Source organism: Histoplasma capsulatum (genome assembly GCF_000150115.1).
Source record: "Histoplasma capsulatum G186AR genomic scaffold supercont2.11, whole genome shotgun sequence".
In the NCBI taxonomy this organism is placed as follows: Eukaryota; Fungi; Ascomycota; class Eurotiomycetes; order Onygenales; family Ajellomycetaceae; genus Histoplasma; species Histoplasma capsulatum.
Genome location: NW_025544811.1, coordinates 285,864 through 305,276, shown reverse-complemented (window position 1 = coordinate 305,276; position 19,413 = coordinate 285,864). Strand labels below are relative to the sequence as shown.

Sequence of the window (19,413 nt, the reverse complement as noted above, 5' to 3'; positions counted from 1 at the left end):
CCCCAACAGCCACGGAGGACCGTAGCGTTGACACTCTGCGCTAACTCGATAACATTGATCTTGGATTCCAGCAAACAACTCCCACTTCAATGAGTTGCCTCCACCCTACGGTTTCAATCAGCAACAAAAATGGCACCGCCAGCGAAGAGACAAAAGCCGCATGCCTCGCATGACCCATTACGACCTAACAGAAGCCATGTCAAGATTCTTTAGGAACTTGGACACAATTCTAAAAGATGGTGTTTCGGAAGATCAAGTACCTATCTATGGTGTTGTGATATCTTCAATTCGTTGCAACTGCCGTTTCACATATTCCAAGCCCCACCCTCACGCCATCATACCTGCCTTCAAAATTTACACTTCAACAGGTGACGGAAAAGCTGGGCATTGATTTCAATGCATACAAGCAAGAATATATGTGGGCTTTGACAGAGAGTCAGTTGAAGCAGAGTGGTCTGTCTAGCTGGGCTGGTGAGTCAAGACTCAATCAGTGAAAAGATCTAAAACTTTGTATTGACTATATTCTAGCAACTGCCATAGAGAAGATTCTCGACTCTCCTGCATTATCAAGGCTTCGACGTGAGGCATCCATCTGTACACTGTTTGATATACTACTTGCAGATTGACTGAATCAACTGGATGATTTAGACGCCGACAACAAATTGTGTGTTGGCTATGAGGTGCCTATGACTGCAACAGTGAAGCAGGAGCATTGTGGTAGCACAATCTCTGGCAGAGCAGATTGATTGCTAGGGTACATGAAGGATACAACTAGATTGGAACAAATGCTGATAGTACTTAAAGCTAAATCTACTGTCCAAGTAGATAATATAGCTCAGGTATTGGCTTATTTATTTGCTGTTCAAGACACTCAAGTGAAAGCAAAAAAGGCTAGAACAGCTGTCTTTGGTATTCTTACCGATTTCATAGACTTTCGATTTATTGTTCTTTGTGAGACAGGAAAGGTGATGCATTCTGAGGCATTGTCATGGATCATACGCCGTGATCAGGTGGTGGCATTTGTTGACAGTATACTGATTGACGCAATTAGGTCATCCCCCGATACCACGCCACAGAAAATTGCGAACTCGGCTATAAAACGTTTCGACGATCATCTAAAGATGACATATGATATTCCCGGCGAGGAACCTGCTGCTGGTGGAAGTGAAGATGATGCGACATTTGATGTTATTGAAGTTGAGGGTGTCTCGGTTCAGATATCTCACCGAGCCAACCGCGGAGATTCAAGTTTGAAATCTATCGATTGCTAAGATGGCTGGTGTGGGTTAGCATCTATCTCTGTGATATATCATGTATACTTGTATTGTTTATGTTGGTGGTTCTCAGTGGACTATGGTTCGAAGCATTTGAGGAGGATTCGTGCATTGCAATACAAAAGCTCATGAGTTTTGCTTTCTTTGTATCTTTGTATTTTAGCAGTTGTGGTCAGTTTACTTTTCTTCCAACTCAGGACTATCAGCTTCACCAGCTACTCTAAATCATTGTGAATGGTTTAGCATTCCTCTTAGTGTGGATTCTCTGTGAGGCTTTAAAACACAGATCGGTTGATAAGCAAGTGTGAAGCAGAAGCGCCCTGTTTGCCACCACTCTCAGTGTCTGGCAAGAAGAAAACCAGCCGAAGTGCGGAGGCCAATCAAGCATTCGGTTCCTTGGCGGCATGTGCTCTGGTGGGCCGGCTCGTATCGAGCGTGGAGGACATGGACCTGGCCATTGTCGGGTGTCTAGAGGTTTGGATCTAGTTCTGCATACGGGGACATCAGGGAGCTGCTGTGGGAGTCAGGAGGGGTTTGATTCTCTTCGCCGTTTTCAAAGCCTCATTCCCCCGCAAGTGGGAAGCATAAACCTGTTCAAGGTTCAATTCCTGTGGCGAGTCAAAACTGGACCAACCAACCAGCCCTAATCCGGACTGAAATCCCCCGCCGACAAAAATAGCACAAGGGGACGAAGCTCAGGAGCGCCTGTTGACTTGAATTCTGGTGTTGGACACGGGGGGGCCGCGATCCTGTATGTAGAATCAATCAGTCAATGCATAGATGCAGAAGAGCGGGATTGGAAAGGGGGAGTTTCGACAACAATTCGGTTCGATTCCATCCGGAGTGCTTGGGATGAAGAATGCCAGGATTGAAATTATGGTTAAAAGCACTCCCTGTCCCTGTCCATGCGCCGCAACTAAACCTTCGCGCGCCGGTCTTATTCATAGCAGGAATGGCGCAGAGGGAGGACAAAGAGACCACAATAATTACAAAAATCGAAAATTAGTTAAAAAACACGGCAGAAAGACTCTCTACGCTCTGCCAGACTCTCCATTTCGCTCGTGGCTGTACCTGTAACGATGGACGGAGTCGATTTATATTATAGTTATAGTTATCGCTACTCTCAGGTAACGTATCGCTTGCCGCCTTCCTCCGGCTCCCGCCCTCAGGCCTCAGGCCTCAATCTTCATCTTCCTTCTCATCTTCTTTTCTCTCGTCTCCCTCGACCGGCACGTCCTCCTCCTCTCTCGTCCCTCTCCTATTGACGGAACGCTGCTCTTATCCATTGTCCCCCACAATGAGTAGCATCGCTTCGGATCATAGGCCAGACCACGCCATGACTGGCGCTGAAGATATCGCCACTACCTCCGCCAAAGATGCCCCTTCACTACCTAACACCGCCAGTGCTCCCAAACCATCGGTGCCCTCCATGCAAACTCCAGGCCATCCTAGCTTTAGACGGTGCGTGATATTTCCCCCTTGGTTTCTTCGATCAACCCGGAGCCGTTGGAGGGGGCGCTGCGAATGTGGTAAAAGAGAAAGCGAAGAAAATAGAGGCCAAGTTTCATTTCAAACAAGGAATTGGCTGACTAGCAAATGGGATAATACAGGCAACGGGCGTCGCGTGCTTGTGAGGTATGATTTTTATTTATTTATTTCTTCCATCTCCCGATTCTCGTTCATGCACGGAGTTAAAATACTGTTCTGTTCTCGATCAAACGCTGGACGTTGATGCAGCCTCGGCACCTCGGCCTTACGCGAGGCCTTATATCCTCTTGAGGTTGGAGGTATCTTTGGCCTCGAGCTCTCGACAAAGAGTCCACACGATCGATCGATCGATCGCAATGAGAAACTTGTGTCTTTATTCTTGTCTTTTGTGTTTACATTTTTACTGACGGTGATGGCCGTGTCTACGGTCGCGGCGTGATTGCAGACTTGCCATGCTCGAAAGGTTGGTTAGCTGACCCCGAGTTTCTCACGATATTAGCCACCTCCATCCACGATCTCCATCCGACTAATGTGCGGGGGAAAGAGAGGTTGGCGATCGGCCGGCGGATTCTGAACTGTTGTTGCACACGGTTGTTTGGCCGATCGCTCTCGTTGTCCATTTGTCTGACCTACTTTCTCTATTACATACAGGTTCGGTGCGACGCAGCAAGTCTAGGTGTGCCTTGCACCAATTGCGTAGCTTTCTCTATCGAATGTAAAATCCCAACGCCAAAGCGGAAGAAGCATCAGGGAAAATTATTCAAAGATGGGATCAGGTACGTTACTTCTGTGAGGAATGGATACATATCGTTGGAGTGGTGAATTGAATGAAACCGATGTTAATCTGCTGTGTAGCGATGAGCGACCAGATACTGGGAGCGGAGTCAGTGTCGACAGCACGCAAGGCGCCAAAACAGTAGAAGGAATGCCCGAGACTAGCTTAACCGAGGCTCAGGCTGCCCAGCAAGCTTCCCACAACGCCTCGTATGCCCAATTCATGAAACCGAAATTCGCTCGCGCCCCCATAAAGGAAGCTGGGAGGGTAGCATACCTTGGAGAATCGTCGAACCTTTCACTACTTGTCCATGACCGTCACGGTACTACTGATGTTGTACATTATCCGCTACCGGACGGGATAAGAGGCTCGCGCGCACGACTGACAGAGTTAGATAATTTGGAAATCGACATCCTGCATCAGAGGGGCGCATTCCTACTCCCACCCCGGGCTCTATGTGACGAGCTCGTAGACGCGTACTTCAGATGGGTTGCGCCTGTTGTGCCCATCATTAATCGCAGCCGTTTCATGCGCCGTTATCGAGATCCCAAGAACCCGCCCTCGCTTCTGCTTCTGCAAGCTATTCTTCTCGCTGGGTCGAGAGTCTGTATAAATCCCCAGTTGATGGATGCGAATGGATCGACTACGCCCGCAGCTATGACTTTTTATAAACGAGCAAAGGCCCTTTATGATGCTAATTACGAAGACGACCGCGTTACCATCGTGCAAGCGTTGGTTCTAATGGGCTGGTACTGGGAAGGTCCGGAAGGCATGCGTGACCCTTCGTTCAGCTGAGCCGTTTTTGAAGATATCCTTGCTGACCATATTGTGTTATTTAGATGTCACTAAAAATGTCTTCTATTGGAGTAGAGTTGCGACTGTTGTTGCCCAGGGATCTGGAATGCACCGAAGGTTCGTCATCAATTAACAGTGGCAATTCGCTCTGATTGATCTCTTTTCCCTACTAACGTATTTCTTTTACGAAAATAGCGTGGAATCGTCCCAGCTAAGCAGACCAGACAAGCGGCTATGGAAACGGATATGGTGGACACTCTTCACACGGGATCGATCCGTTGCCGTCGCGCTTGGGCGTCCCGTAAACATCAACACTGACGACTCCGACGTGGAGATGCTTACAGAGGATGATTTCATCGAGGATGAGGTCGACAGCGTCGCTGAATACCCGCCCGATCCTATCCACGTTCAGTTCTTCCTCCAGTATGTGAAGCTCTGCGAGATTATGGGCCTCGTATTGTCTCAGCAGTACTCTGTCGCTTCGAAGTCGCGGCGTACAAATGCCATTGATCTAACTCATAGTGATATGGCGCTGGCCGATTGGCTACAAAATTGCCCGAAGGAAGTTTACTGGGAGAGGCCTAGGCATCATTTCTGGTCCGCCTTGCTGCATGCAAATTACTAGTGAGTTTTCATCCAAAGTGAATTATTCTTTGAGGCGGGAATATTTGGCGTGATATAGAGATACCTAACATCTCGTTTGTAGTACAACATTATGTTTACTACATCGTGCGCATATGCCCCCGGCCACATCTATATCTGGAAACTATGGATCGGACGGGATGACATACCCGTCTCGCACTATTGCTTTCCAAGCCGCCGCTATGATTACCTCCATTGTCGAGAATCTGCAAACACATGGAGAACTTAAGTTTACCCCAGCATTCATGTAAGTTTGACGGTTACTTGCGTTATCCTATGTGAGTCACCTCGCATGCGTTTCATATCTAACCCGTTTTCTTTTTCCAAAACAGTGTATATAGCTTATTCTCCGCCCTTATCATGCATGTATACCAGATGCGCTCATCCGTCCCCAGCGTTGTCTCCCTAAGCCAAGAGCGAATCAACATCTGCATGCAAGCCCTTAAAGATGTCTCGAAAGTCTGGCTTGTTGCGAAGATGGTACACACGCTCTTCGAGTCCATCCTGGGTAACAAAGCCCTCGAAGAACGCCTCCAGAAAGCCGCCGGTAAGCGACACCAGCGCGTCCGACGCGACCACCCGGCCCCCACAATACCACCCTCGTCAACCACAGCAGCACGACGCCCTATAGAAGCCCCCAAACGCAAATTCGACGACATGGAAATTAGCCTCCCCAACGGACCACCGGCTCCACAGGTTTCCTACGAGCGTTCCCGGCCGCAGACACCCGCCGTAACACCCTCTCGTGAAATGCCCCCGACTCCCGCTGGCTCGGCAATGGCCGCCCCGCCATCCCAACATCCTCCGCACACCTCTTCAACCGCCCAACACCAACAGTCGCAGCAGCAGCAGCAGCAGCAGCAGCAGCAACAACAACAACAACAACAACAACGGGGCATAAACCATGATGCCTTCCTCGGCACCACCGGTAGCTCCGACGGCAGCACCCGTCCCGACTCACCGTCTCAGTTCAACCCCCCTTTCAACATCCCAGCTACCCCCCCCGACCTTTTCCTCGTCACACGCAACTCCCCTAACATCTCGCAATCGCTCTGGGAAAACTTCCAGCCAACCCAACTCTTCCCCGACGGCACGAATATGTCATTCGCGGGCTTTTCACCCCGCAGCGGCGCGGCTATCGACCCACAGCTGCAGCAGACACCCATGATGGGTAGTATGGGTACTCCCGCACTCAGCCCCGGCCAACAGCACTCACAACAACACCAGCAGCTACCCACACGAGGGCTACGCGATAGCCCCACCATGGGCATGCATCATATGCACGGCATGGGCCAGCCGCTGCAGCAGCGGCAGCAGCAGCAGCAACATCCTGGCGGGGGCGGGTGGCCTTCCATGCAAGGGCTGGATGGGCATATGGCGCCTACGACGATGGAGTCGTCGAGTCAGGATGACAATTGGAGTACGTCGTCGCGAGGGCAGATGCCAATTCCGCCGACGTTGAATGTGGAGGATTGGTATGTTCTTCTTCGTTTACTCTTCCCTCCTTCTTCGTTCTACCTGTTATTCTCTACGGCTTTTGCAGTCTGGGCTATGTTTTGCTGACGTATTTCTTTTTCTTTTTCTCGATGTAGGTTCCAGTTCTTCGGGATTAATGCGGGTGTGGGTGAGTTGGGGGAGGCGTTGTGAATGAGACGACGGTGTAATCGGCAGATGCTGCTTAACGGATGAATGGATGTTTGTGGGCGTGAGTGGCTGTGTGCATATGGTATCAATATCACTTATCATATATCGATATCAATTTATGTGTTATGAAATTGACAGGGTAAACATTGTACTTTGCAAATATTTTATATATTAATCTTGTACTATATCTACTTGTTTATATATATATAATGTGACTGCCATAGATCATTTCCCTTTTATTTATTCGACAAACAGAGTTTTATTGAACTTTTATGCTTGCTGCCCATCAGTTGAACTACATAGCTCCCAACTAAGCATTTTATCCTGAAGAAATTTTTTCAAAAAATAAAAAAAGGTGCTCGGGATGGAAAGCTTCTTGAGACTCGCTGACTAATACATTGTCCAGCAACGCCTCCACTGGCGCCGCGGTGTCCAAACATCTCAACCAACTACTGAAGGATAGCAACCGTTACACCAAGTCACGCATTATCCTGAACCCCTTGGAACTCCTGGAAGGGTATCCTGTTTTTGGTGCGGATTGTCCTATCACTCCACGTTCGGTGTTGATTCCACCTACGCCAACGGACAGGCAAACTACCGCAATTCCCGCTTGGCAACTGTCCAATCCTGACATTGAGAATAGATGGGAGACAGGGCTGCGTTGGGTCAGTTGGAAACTGCAGCTTGAGGCTTGCGACCTGGGGCTTGAGTCTGCGTTCTGTGCGCATTCTTTCATTTTTCTGACGTATCGATCTGAAGTCCTCTGAAAGGGCAGCAGTGCCTAGCTAGCAAATGGTCCGGATATCCGGGTGAGATTTGCACGCCTCCAACCATTCCCTGCCCTTGGATAACGGGAGCTCTTCATTTACGCACGGAGCTATCGCCTATATCGATCCCAATAATATAACTCTCAGCCTTGAGCACACTTCTCGATCGATCAATCAATCAACAGATGTCCTGTCGGCGCTGTTTGGCTATCGGTGATACCCCGCTGAGTTTGCACCCTGAGACGCCAGCCATTGATTCGTTTGCGGTCTTCGACCTCTTGAAATGTCCTCGAAGGTAGGCAGAATTCAACCGACGTGAAGAAATAGAAGGAAAGCCTATTTTATTTGGTTTTCTTTATTTTATTTCATTTTTAATCGCGGGTGGCAAGGGAATTCCGACAAAATCATATAAATTGGAAGGAACCAGAGCAAGAAGAACATTAGGAGAGCAATAGGATAAGGAATGACCAGCAACACCAACAAGTCCGATGTCTTCAATTCCTCAACCGCGAGCGCGAACTCCTCCTCCGGTGTCCGTCCGCGTAATCGACGCCTGATCTCCCTCGCCGACGACGACGATGATGACATCCTCGGAACAACGGCAAATGATCATGTCCTATCTTCGAATTCTCTGCTAACGCCCTCCGCGCCTCGTTCTCGTGCCTGTACCCCATCTCCCACCCCAAGCAGACATCCCTCCCGTCCACCGACAGCCTCATCGACTACGCAGCGACTATCGAACGGCGCGAGGCTGGAAAATGGATCGACGGATATTCGGCAAACTAAACCAGCGAGTCCGTTTGTAACGGATTTTTTGGAATCGTCGTGGGTTTCTTTACAAGGACTGGCCTCAAGTGTGCTGGGAAACGAGGATATATTCGGAAAAGCGGATCGGTCTACATCAGTGCCAGGTGGGCACCAGCGGCGACGACGGAAATCTCCAGGTGCAAGCTTCGTACGGGATTCTGGAAGTGGACATTCATCATGGGGGCCGGCAAGCTTCCTGAGCAAGCAGTTGGGTTCCTCAGGTTCGAATGCGAGAGAAGCCCGCCAGTCGACGGTGGAGACGCTGAAAAGACAAGCCCTCCTCGAGGCCAATGGAGATGTGACACCGGATAGTCAGGGGAATTACAAACGAAGAGATTCTGGCGATGCTCCGCGGGGATATTCAACTCCGCCGGCGGAACAGGACGATTCGGATGCTTTGGTGTATGTGCATCATGTACAGCCAAATGACAGTATAACTGGTGTGTCAATCAAGTATGGCTGTCAGCCAGCAGTGATGAGGAAATCGAATGGCTTCTGGCCCAGCGACAGTATACAGGCGAGGAAGACAGTACTTATTCCCGTTGAAGCTTGTACTTTAAAAGGCCGTCGATTGCCCGCGAAGGAGGATGATGTTAACCTTTTTGAGGATTTGAATACTAGTACAGAGGACCCGTATAGAGATATTACCTCACTAGCCACAGATTCCGAGGCGTCCTCCGCCTTTGGATACGAAGACTTAAGCTTACGAGACGAATACCCCGGATCAGCTACTTCGTCAATTTCAAGCAAGACACAGAAACAAGAGCCGTTGTGGAAGCATGAATGTTGGGTGCAAATTGATGGATTCCCGGATGCTGTCGAAATCGGCCGCGTGACGCGGAAAACTTTAGGATTTTTCCCTCGAGCAAGGCGAAAATCGCTAGCCCCGCTATCAACGCCCTATTCCGACCTCGATGATATCCCGCCCCCCCTTTACCAAAAGCAAACGCAAAATACCAGGACTGCAAACGCCTCCTCTTCCTCTATCAATTCGTCCCCATTCGATTCTCACCTCTCACCATCATCCCACACCTTCGACCCTTCTAAACCAAGCTTAAGATCCCTCTCCAACCCAAACATCCATCGATATCGCAGCAGCTTCACCCTCTTAGGCCACGGTGGCGTAGGAACCCTGGGTCCCAACGTAAAAGTCCCCGGTCCCGCCGAAGATAAGCTCAACCAATTCGTAAAAACACATCTACCTCAACTCGCGCTCTCTCCGCCGCAGTCATCTCTTCAAATCCCGCCATCATCAAACAGCTACGGCCGGCGTACATCTGTAGAATCTACGTCCACCGTCGTCTCGAATACGTCGTCTACGGGTCTTGAGAACGTTGGCGGCGCCATTGAAGGCTGGATGCGCAAGATGGCCCGCAATGCCAAGGCTGGTGTTACGGAGTTTCAGCAGCAGGACGGTCGTTTGGGCATCGGCGGTATGGGCGACCTGATCGAGTTGGCCGATACGCCGGATGGGAAAGGAACCTCTAGTCATGTTGAACCTGGTGTCGATACATCTTCGTCAACTAGGGACGGGACAGGAAGTGACCTTAATTTTAGTCCTCTTTTATCGTCTAGGTCCGGGTCTGAATCTGAATCTACTATCGGGCTCTTCACATCCAGAGATGGTAGTAACAGCAGTGTAAGAGGTAGGAGGAAGAAAGGCGACTGATGCGCAAACCGGGCGCGGAGTGTGTTTTGATTTCATATGACGGCGGTGTGTGGGGGTTGTGTAAAGTTTACCTGTTTTCTTATTCATCCCTGCTTGTTCTCCTCATGGTCATACATTTCGTTTTTCAATCTTATTTTGCAAGGTTAGGCAAACTGATCGCCCTAGGTTCTAAGAAAAATATTCCCCATGTATTTTTCCCCTTCCAAGTCCCTGCTATTCCTCTTCCAAGAATCTTTTAGCGGTCCCTTGTCTTTTGAATGCATGATACAGAATGTCCCACCTTTTTATCCGCCATCCTCCTCAATTTATTTTGTTTGGTTATGGTTCAACATATTTGTAATCTTCCCCTTCGCTTCCCTTTCCGTGTTCATGGTCATTCATTTTCCTTTCTGTTATTCTGCTGCGAACACCATTTTGTCCTATCAACTCTATTTGTTTTTGTTCACCATTCATCATGTCCGCCCTCGTTTCCTTTCCCACTTTTTCCCAGTTTATATCTTACTTTTTGTTCATACCCTTATCTACAGTGTTTGAAACCATTGTCACTGTGTATGGCTCATATGTACAGGACATGTATACGATCTATGTCCGTACGTGCTTAATAAAGGTAGTATCATCGTTTGCTAAACGATGATGTATTACAGGCAATTGCATTTATCTTTTTTTCGATGCAATCTTGTTATTCCGAGAGAGACATGGCATATACTCTTTGGCGACAGGTTCAATTCATTCGGGAATCGCCGAATGCCCTGGGATGAAATGCAATTGGTATTCCCACGCGACTCTTCTAGCTTTGACGTTTTACAATTTACCCTTTGACTGGCATTGGCTGGGATCCTGAGTCTTGGTTGAATTCGGGTTTGTTGAATAACCTCCAGAACTCGATAAGTTCTCTCCAAGGACCAAAATATCACACCGACGGTGCACCTCGCCATTGCGAATTAAATATTCACCTCTACAAAGATGGAAAAGAAAAGAAAAGGCAGAGTTATAGGCAATAGCCATATCCAGGAAATTATAAATTACATTTCATACCCAGAGCGACTGGCCGAGAAGACCATTATCTCAGGGAGCAATCCATGGAGTCGCAGGTGGGATCAAAAATCGACGTATCCTCCTTTCTATCCAAATTACATTCCGCCGCTTGAGTCTTCAAGGCTTACATGCTATACTCCTCATCACTGCCCATCAACTCCTTCCCTGCAGCCCAATGAAGCGCCCACCCAGCGAACCCCGGCTGGACCTTCATGGATTCGAACAGCTCACCAAAAGGTACAGCCCCTTCTCCAGTCAGGAGCCAGATCTGCCCACGCTGCTGCCCAGTAATGATAAGGTACCAATCCATGCCGCACCCCTCTGTCCCCAGATCGAGACAGCCGCGGCCAAAAATATCTGCCTCACCATCCTGACCAATAGCGGATGACGGGAAACCCTCTGGAGGCTCTGGAGAGTCCTCCCATAGCCATTTTTTTGTTAGCGGAAATGGCAAAGCGAGGCGGGCCATGTCCGGGTCATCCCTATTGCAACAATTACTGAGTGTGTTGAGGCCGTATTCTGGAGGGCCGTCACGGCATCCGCTGGCCACCTCGGCTACGAAGGTCCGATATGGCTCCGGAAGAATTATGCCGTATCTGGACTCGAAGGCATGGATTGCAGGCCATCCCAGGGGTGGATCTACACATCTGGAAGCAAAAGCGGAGCGCAATGCTTCAATGTCGGCTTTTATGGCTTCCTTGTTAGGGGAGAAGGTGGAATTAGAATCAGAATTGGAGGGACCCGCTTCCATTGGATCTGCGTAAGGCATTGCAGCTGTAAATTAAGAGGGCTTAATAACTTCAATAGCAAAGTAAGTTGGGTTACGGCGTTCGAGATAAAATGAGCATAAGAATACTCGTCGGTGGAATTATCAGGGTGGAGAGATATTGGGTTCATGATTTGAACCGGGCTTCGCAGAAAATGGGCAGCTCTAGGCACCAAGGCGAATAGCTCGTATTTTGACGTCAATTTTGTGAGAGCTTGCTTTTCCTTGGAGCATACAAGTTATTAGGAGATTTTAGCGTGGGCTTCTCCAGAGCCAAGTTCCCAGCAAAATTTATGCGGTCCCTTTTTGAGGCCTTGATTACTGGAGAACACATTGTACAGAGCACAATAATGTAACTTCTGAAGAGTTTTTTTCTTTTTTTTTTCTTCTTTTTTCTTAATCGCCATATCTGAAAATATGATGCCGCTCTAATGCCACTCATCGAACAACGAGAAAGGTCTAGTGTAGAAAAGCACCCTTTTCATTGTGATACAGAGGCAATACCTCGTGGACAAAATCAACAACATTGTTCAAATCCAAAAATTTAAAAAAACAACAAAAATAAAATCCTTCCGGCGCAGTTCTAACATTGATCGTACGCTCATTGTTTCCTTGATGCACTCTGCCGCTTATCCTCTTCCACTGGAGGCATAAACGCCTTTTTCCGCGCAAGGCTCTCCTCTGGCCATTCCTGCTCGAGGCCATAAAATGCTTCAAACACCGGTACACTATCCGGAAAGGTAAGCCAGGGAACTTTGGTGTTGGTATAGATATGGACGTCCGGCGAGACCAAAGAGGCCTGGTCGAGCGTGCCTGCGCGGACTAATCGTACAACCGGGCCGAGGCCTCCGTAGGTGCTCCAGACGGCGACATGGCATTTTTTGCATCTGGAGATCTTCTGGCCGGCACCGCTCTGGGATGGAGCGTTGACAACTTCAAGTTCGGGATCGTTCTTTTCCTCTTGTAGGAGGGTTACGCGGTCAGCTTCGATAAGGATGTTTATGGCGAAGGCCGAGCCGGTTTCTCGTTGGCACCCTAGTGGTTTTTTGTTTAGTTTGGGGGGTTGATAAATAAATGGTGGCGGTGGTGATAAGGGGTTCTGTGTTAGGTTCTTGATTGTGATACTTTGGCTAAATACATACAGGTGCAGTGGCAGCAGTGGACAAATAGGGGCGCAGTTTGTATTTGATATCGTACTGCTTTGCAGTCGCATCCCCCTTCTAGGGGATATTGAGCTTCTTGAGAAATCATGTTTTTTTACACTGGTTCTTTCAAGATAATTGGAGGTATTGGAGCAACATGACCAAGTTAGCAAAGGCTGTGTCATGTCAGACGGGGGATTTTCATCAGTTTGACCCCGCAGTTTTCTCTCAGCGAGCTCAGACCATCTATTGGCTCGGTTGCAGCAGCATAACACTAAACTACTTTAGTTACAAGTCATTTACTCAGAGCAATCCTTGCCAGAGGGTCAGATGTATACATATACATATTCATTAGGCTTAGGGCTTGACCAAGTGGCAGTTAGAGCTTGGGGAAGTATATATATGATTACATAATTCCCCCAAATTCCCCCACATTCTCCACTAGGAACTGCTCCAATAGCTCAGCGGTTAGAGCGTGCGATTGCAGATCGCAATGTCCCTTGTTCGAATCAGGGTTGGAGCTGAACCTGAATTTTTCTTTTCTTATTTGGTTGCACTCATTTTTATTTCTTTCATCTTTATTCTTTTGCATGTTCGACCATTCATTTTCCTTCTTTTTCTCTTTCTTTCCTTCCTTTTTTTCTCCCGTTCCTCGCTGTGCTTCTGGTCGGTGTGTCGTTGCATCCATTTCCTGAACCATGTACTGTACCAGCCCTCCAAAAACCCCAACATCAAAACCTTCATATTCTAATCACATCACAAACCTTTCTCTGTCGATTTACAATTAGACGTAGCTGCTTGCCCTCCCATGAGCTGTCATCAGTAGTCGAACCAGGCCGTTGCGCGGGTTCTTGCTTGGCTGCAAAAACGCCTTTGCGAAGATTTGGGACGAAAAGTTCGTACGAGGGATAGTCTGTATATTCAGCAAAAGATAAAATAACAGTAGATATGCATGTCAGATTTCCATTTCGTATAGCCTTATGTGTGGACGAGTGAATAAATGAAAATGGAAAGTCGGCATTCGTTTGGAAACGTACAGCCATCCACGAATTTATTGACCTGTTCGACTGTCATACCAGCGCCCTTGGTGGAGAGCAGGGTGCGCTCTTGCTCCTGGCGCCAATCGTAGACTAAATGGGTGTCCTCTGCATCACTGCTCGGAGGCTTGGGTTATTATCAGAGGGACGGAGAACTGCGGCGGATCCATGTGGACATTATACATACAGATGTATGAACGCATCTAGACGACTATCCGTTTTCAGGGTTTCAACCGATTTAGTATAAGAAATAAATGAGGGCCCGTGAGAGCGAGTGGGGGGGAAATAACCATCACTCACTCGGTAAATGCATCATACGCCCTCAAAGCGTCGTTAATCATTTTCACATCTTCGAACTTCACATATCCTAACCTTCCCTTATACCCCACCGGGTCCCTCACACACAATTGAACTGCATCTTCCCAAACCCTGCGTAATTCCGCTTCCGGTAGAGCTCGAAACCCCACACACCAGCCTTCGAAAATCACCACCTTCACCCGTTCTTGGCCGGCCGACACGTCATTGACAACCTCCCATTCGCTTTCGGGCAGACGGTCGCCCTGGCCACTATATGCTGATTTATCGTATGCAGGTATTTTGGTGGGTAGACCCTGGCGGAGGGAATCGAAGATCTGGCAGCCAAGCGGAATGTCGTGGGTGGATGGTTGTCCGCGGTGTTGGAGAAGTGGGTTTGAGGGGTGCAACGCCGCCAGGCGTTGTTGGTCAGTATGGCTAAGATAGATATCGTCCAGGGAGAAAGCTATCGTAGGGAGATTGCAAGGCGGAGAGGACAGAGTTGAGCGGAGGATGGAGACCTATATACATGCAAAGGATTTTTCGCGAGTGTCAGTGACCATGCAGTTGCTGCGATGTTAGGGAAACATCGACGCTGGTTTGTGTAGGCAATTTACGCGCACACCCCATCCCCTCCTCTGAAACATCTTCTTGTAGTAGCCTATCCATGCAATTAAATCAAGAAATTACCATAGCAACTACTAGTACCTTACCAGCACTGTCTTCCCCGCACCCTGGACACCATTGAGTCCAACAAAAAAAGGCGGAGGACTCAAGTCTGCTGAATATTTCTGCTCGTGTATACCTAATTGCTCCAGGAGAAAATGAATGCAGAGCTGAGACTTGTCGTCAAGTATATCAACCATTGTTGCGCCCGTTTCTGATGCATACGAAGGTATTGATTCCAAAGCTTTGGTCAATAAAATCCGGGGAGATTTAGAGTTTTCAGTTCGCATTCCTACGTATGTTAGTATAAACCTTAATTGAACCTAGACCCCGCTAGCACGTGAGAGTGGCTGTGACATCATCATCGGTGTAAATTCGTCAAGGCAAATGGCTACGTATGCAATTATTGATTAACATGTATCGTGCATGTGCATGCATTTCGGTGGGGTTCGAAATTGCACATCGACGGATGTGTACTTGCTAGTACTCTACTCGGTACAGCTCCACGCATTGGATTGTCTTGTAATTTCAGGCCCGTTTGCGAGACACACTTCGTTAGTTGGGCTCGATGTTAAACTTTGAAAATTGTCATATTCACATGCATCGAGGGAACGAGCTTGGCACATGACAAGGAGTTACAGCCAATCAGAAACTAGGAATTGGAATGCGATGACTTATTAGTCATCTGGACAGCCTCAAATATTTTACACATACGATATTTTACAACAAACCCATGGGGAATTCGACTGAATTGCAATGTACGATACACGATTGATACGGCCACCCTTTGATACCGGACCAATTGTTGTTGCGTTCCGTGTGAGAAGCTTACCCGGTCTCACCCCGGCCGAGGTTCATCAGAGCATATTTCATCTTCAGCTTCCGTATCCTCCACTTCTCCTCCTCTTTTCTCGCCTCTTCTTATTTTCATCAACGCCCTGGCTAATGACCATTTTATTTCTTTTCAGCCTCTCCATCTAACCCCATTTCCTTTGCAGGCGTCTCGACTTACCACCCACACCCACTTCCTCTCCATAGTTAGCCTCTTATATATCACTATGTCGGAACTTCGATTCGATAATCAGACGGTTGTTATCACCGGTGCTGGCGGCGGCGTAGGGAAAGCATATGCCCTTTTTTTTAGTAAACGGGGTGCCAATGTTGTCGTAAATGATTTGGGTGTATCCCATCGGGGTGAGGGCGCTTCGTCCAGGGTCTGTCAAATATCCATAACTAGTTCTATATTTAAAAAGTCGTCTAATAATTTGTTGCAGGCCGCCGATGTCGTTGTGGGGGAGATCAAAGCTGCCGGCGGCAAGGCCGTAGCTAACTATGATAGCGTCGAGTTTGGTGATAGAATCATCGACACTGCCATCAAAGCCTTCGGCCGTGTTGATATCTTGATTAACAACGCTGGTATCCTACGAGATGTTAGTTTTAAGAATATGAAAGATATCGACTGGGATTTAATCAACATGGTCCACGTCTATGGTTCTTACAAGGTACGGCTTGGTTTAGGAATCTGTTCTCTTTTCTTTTCGTTCCTCATCCATCTTTCTCTTTTGTTAAAGCATAAACTCTGAAAACTGTCAAATAGTGCACAAGAGCTGCATGGCCATACTTCCGGAAACAAAAGTTCGGACGGGTTATCAACACTGCCTCATCTGCTGGTTTATTTGGAAACTTCGGGCAAACTAACTACTCTGGTTGGTAATCCTTTACATCGCGCTTTCTATTTGATAAACTGCATACCAACAATTTAATGTAGCTGCAAAACTGGCCATGGTTGGCTTTACCGAGACCTTGGCGAAGGAGGGTGCGAAATATAACATTTTGTCAAACGTTATTGCACCAATTGGTATGTGGGACCCCTTGTTTCACATGTTAATCTGCACAATCCCAGCTAAAGAATTACAGCTGCCAGTCGTATGACTGAAACCGTTATGCCTCCAGATGTCCTGGAGCACCTTAAGCCTGATTGGATTGTTCCTCTGGTCGCCGTTCTTGTCCACTCGTCTAATACCTCAGAATCTGGAGGCATCTTTGAAGCTGGCGCCGGCCACGTGGCTAAGTTGCGATGGGAGCGTGCAAAGGGTGCTCTGTTGAAGACGGACGACACTCTCACACCGCAGGCTATCCTTGCTAAGTGGAATGATGTTACGGATTTTTCAAAGCCTAGCTACCCTACTGGAGCTGCGAACTTCTTAGAACTCTTGGAGAAAGCACAGGATGTACCCAGCGCCCCCGCGGGTGAGAGCTTCGATTTTACTGGCAAGGTTGCCCTCATTACCGGCGCTGGAGCTGGTTTGGGTAGAGCCTATGCCCTTCTCTTTGCGAGGCTTGGAGCGTCTGTGGTTGTCAATGACCTTATCAACCCAGATCCCGTTGTTCAGGAGATCAAAAAGCTTGGAGGCAAAGCTGTTGCCTCCAAGGCATCAGTTGAGGACGGCGATGCAGTTGTTAAGCCTGCGATTGACGCATTTGGCCGGATTGATATCCTGGTTAACAATGCTGGTATTCTCCGCGACAAAGCTTTCACCAACATGGATGACGACATGTGGAACACCATCATGAATGTCCACCTTAGAGGCACTTACAAGGTCACCAAGGCTGCATGGCCTTATTTCTTGAAACAGAAATATGGCCGCATCGTTAACACCTCTAGCACCAGCGGTATCTACGGGAACTTTGGACAAGCCAACTATGCTGCTGCTGTAAGTTAATTTCTCCTCCACCATGGCTGACTAGCTAGCGGAATGGCCATCACTGATTGCAATAGAAACTTGGCATTCTAGGATTCTCTCGTGCCTTGGCTCTTGAGGGAGCCAAGTACAACATCTATGTCAATACCATTGCCCCAAATGCTGGTACAGCACTGACCCGGACCATCCTGCCGGAAGACCTTGTTCAAGCGTTCAAACCGGAATACGTTGCTCCAATGGTAGCCCTACTCTGCTCTGACAAGCTGCCCGAGCCGACCAAGGGCTTGTACGAATGTGGAAGTGGTTGGTTTTCCAAAACCAGATGGCAACGGAGCGGCGGACATGGGTTCCCCGTCGATGTGCAGCTCACTCCTGAGGCTGTCCTCTCCCAGTGGAAGAAGATCATCACATTCGACGAGCGTGCCGATCATCCTGAAGACAGCCAAGCAGGCCTGAAGAGCATTATGGCGAATATGAGCAATGTTAGTGGTGGAAAGAAAGAGGAATCTAAGGGCGACAAGCAGATTTTGGAAGCCATCAAGACCGCGAAGAGCACGAAGGCCAAGGGAACTCCCTTCGACTACACCGACAAGGATGTCATCCTTTACAACATCTCTCTCGGTGCCAAACGCACTGATCTGCAGTTCGTCTACGAAAACAGCTCAGACTTCCAGGCCCTCCCCACCTTTGGTGTGGTCCCCTGGTTCACCACGGCCACACCATGGGATGTCGCTGATATCGTCTCCAATTACTCCCCTATGATGCTCCTCCATGGCGAGCAGTATCTCGAAATCCGCAAGTTCCCTATCCCCACTGCGGCCAAGACCATCAACGTCCCCACCCTCATTGACGTGATTGACAAGGGCAACGCCGCTATCGTCGTCACAGGCTTCACCACTAAAGACGCACGATCCGGCGAAGACCTTTTCTACAATGAGTCGACTATGTTCATCCGCGGGAGCGGCGGCTTCGGTGGATCCCCAAAGCCCACCGCCCGTCGCGCGAAGGCTGCCACGGCTGCCTACAAGCCGCCGCAGCGCAAACCTGACGCCGTTATGGAGGAGAAGACCTCTGAAGACCAAGCCGCCCTGTACCGTCTAAACGGTGACTACAACCCACTCCACATCGACCCAGATTTCTCTAAGGTTGGTGGTTTCAAGGATCCCATCCTGCACGGCCTCTGCTCGTTCGGCGTTTCTGGCAAGCACGTGTACAAGACCTTCGGTGCCTTCAAGAGCATCAAGGTCCGATTTTCAGGTGTTGTGATCCCGGGTCAGACGTTGAGGACCGAGATGTGGAAGGATAATGGCACAGTTGTGTTCCAGACTACTGTTGTGGAGACTGGAAAGCCTGCAATTGCTGGAGCTGGTGTTGAGCTTCTCTCGACTGGCTCGAAGCTGTGAATGTGGGTGTATGTTAAAGGAAAGCGACAATGGGTATTAATGAAATAGAAAGTCTCATATTCCTCCCTTTGTCTATTATCTAAGTCTTGCGGTTTTCTTCTCTTACATTATACGAGACTGCGATACTCCTATTTTATTTTTCTATTTTGTGTATATAGGCATATCCCTCTTGTTTTTGTTCTCTTATTGTTTGGTCTTTCCTGTATTGTGATATTATACTGTCTCTCTCTTTCTCTCTCTCTCTCTCTATATATACAAATACAAATATATATGATCTATTTCTGGCCTCAAATCCGACAATACCATGCTCGCTCTTTTAAATTTATTCATCTACGGAGGGCGCTATCAAAAGAATTGCGCCGCTCAGATTCAATTTATACAACTAAGAAGCGCCACAACGTTTTAATGAGTAATTACATTTAGCTTCAAATGACCCCACATTCTATTTATATGAGAATGCCACGTATTCTGAATTGATTCCTCTTTTTTCTCAAATATCTCATCTCT

At 48.3% G+C, this 19,413-nt stretch overlaps 7 protein-coding genes and 1 non-coding gene across 8 annotated transcripts; 5 read left to right on the top strand and 3 right to left on the bottom strand.

Annotated features, from left to right (window-relative positions):
* Positions 1-129: 129 nt before the first annotated feature.
* HCBG_07169 (uncharacterized protein) lies at positions 130-1,271 on the top strand (the record flags this gene model as incomplete). Its single annotated transcript, XM_045434218.1, has 4 exons — positions 130-198; positions 369-471; positions 529-579; positions 835-1,271. 4 exons carry the CDS (start codon positions 130-132, stop codon positions 1,269-1,271), a joined length of 660 nt encoding a protein of 219 aa, XP_045285009.1.
* Positions 1,272-3,214: 1,943 nt separating this feature from the next.
* On the top strand, positions 3,215-7,407 carry HCBG_07168 (fungal specific transcription factor domain-containing protein; the record flags this gene model as incomplete). The annotated part of the gene is made up of 9 exons (XM_045434217.1): positions 3,215-3,229; positions 3,414-3,538; positions 3,618-4,297; positions 4,377-4,449; positions 4,528-4,956; positions 5,307-6,449; positions 6,567-6,602; positions 7,025-7,283; positions 7,378-7,407. The coding sequence occupies 9 exons, from the start codon at positions 3,215-3,217 to the stop codon at positions 7,405-7,407; spliced, it is 2,790 nt and encodes a 929-aa protein (XP_045285008.1).
* A 441-nt stretch (positions 7,408-7,848) lies between these two features.
* HCBG_07167 (uncharacterized protein) lies at positions 7,849-10,529 on the top strand (the record flags this gene model as incomplete). The annotated part of the gene is made up of 1 exon (XM_045434216.1): positions 7,849-10,529. The coding sequence occupies one exon, from the start codon at positions 7,849-7,851 to the stop codon at positions 9,859-9,861; it is 2,013 nt and encodes a 670-aa protein (XP_045285007.1).
* Positions 10,530-11,020: 491 nt separating this feature from the next.
* On the bottom strand, positions 11,021-11,665 carry HCBG_07166 (uncharacterized protein; the record flags this gene model as incomplete). The annotated part of the gene is made up of 1 exon (XM_045434215.1): positions 11,021-11,665. The coding sequence occupies one exon, from the start codon at positions 11,663-11,665 to the stop codon at positions 11,021-11,023; it is 645 nt and encodes a 214-aa protein (XP_045285006.1).
* A 598-nt stretch (positions 11,666-12,263) lies between these two features.
* On the bottom strand, positions 12,264-12,913 carry HCBG_07165 (glutathione-dependent formaldehyde-activating; the record flags this gene model as incomplete). The annotated part of the gene is made up of 2 exons (XM_045434214.1): positions 12,264-12,697; positions 12,805-12,913. The coding sequence occupies 2 exons, from the start codon at positions 12,911-12,913 to the stop codon at positions 12,264-12,266; spliced, it is 543 nt and encodes a 180-aa protein (XP_045285005.1).
* A 297-nt stretch (positions 12,914-13,210) lies between these two features.
* On the bottom strand, positions 13,211-15,001 carry HCBG_07164 (uncharacterized protein; the record flags this gene model as incomplete). The annotated part of the gene is made up of 5 exons (XM_045434213.1): positions 13,211-13,507; positions 13,569-13,717; positions 13,842-13,957; positions 14,142-14,408; positions 14,844-15,001. 5 exons carry the CDS (start codon positions 14,999-15,001, stop codon positions 13,211-13,213), a joined length of 987 nt encoding a protein of 328 aa, XP_045285004.1.
* On the top strand, positions 13,255-13,327 carry HCBG_11067. Its single transcript has one exon. It is a non-coding gene; the product is annotated as a tRNA-Cys (tRNA).
* An 858-nt stretch (positions 15,002-15,859) lies between the features above and the next one.
* HCBG_07163 (acetoacetyl-CoA reductase) lies at positions 15,860-19,195 on the top strand (the record flags this gene model as incomplete). Its single annotated transcript, XM_045434212.1, has 6 exons — positions 15,860-16,015; positions 16,076-16,303; positions 16,399-16,507; positions 16,570-16,659; positions 16,719-17,515; positions 17,581-19,195. 6 exons carry the CDS (start codon positions 15,860-15,862, stop codon positions 18,904-18,906), a joined length of 2,706 nt encoding a protein of 901 aa, XP_045285003.1.
* Positions 19,196-19,413: the final 218 nt, after the last annotated feature.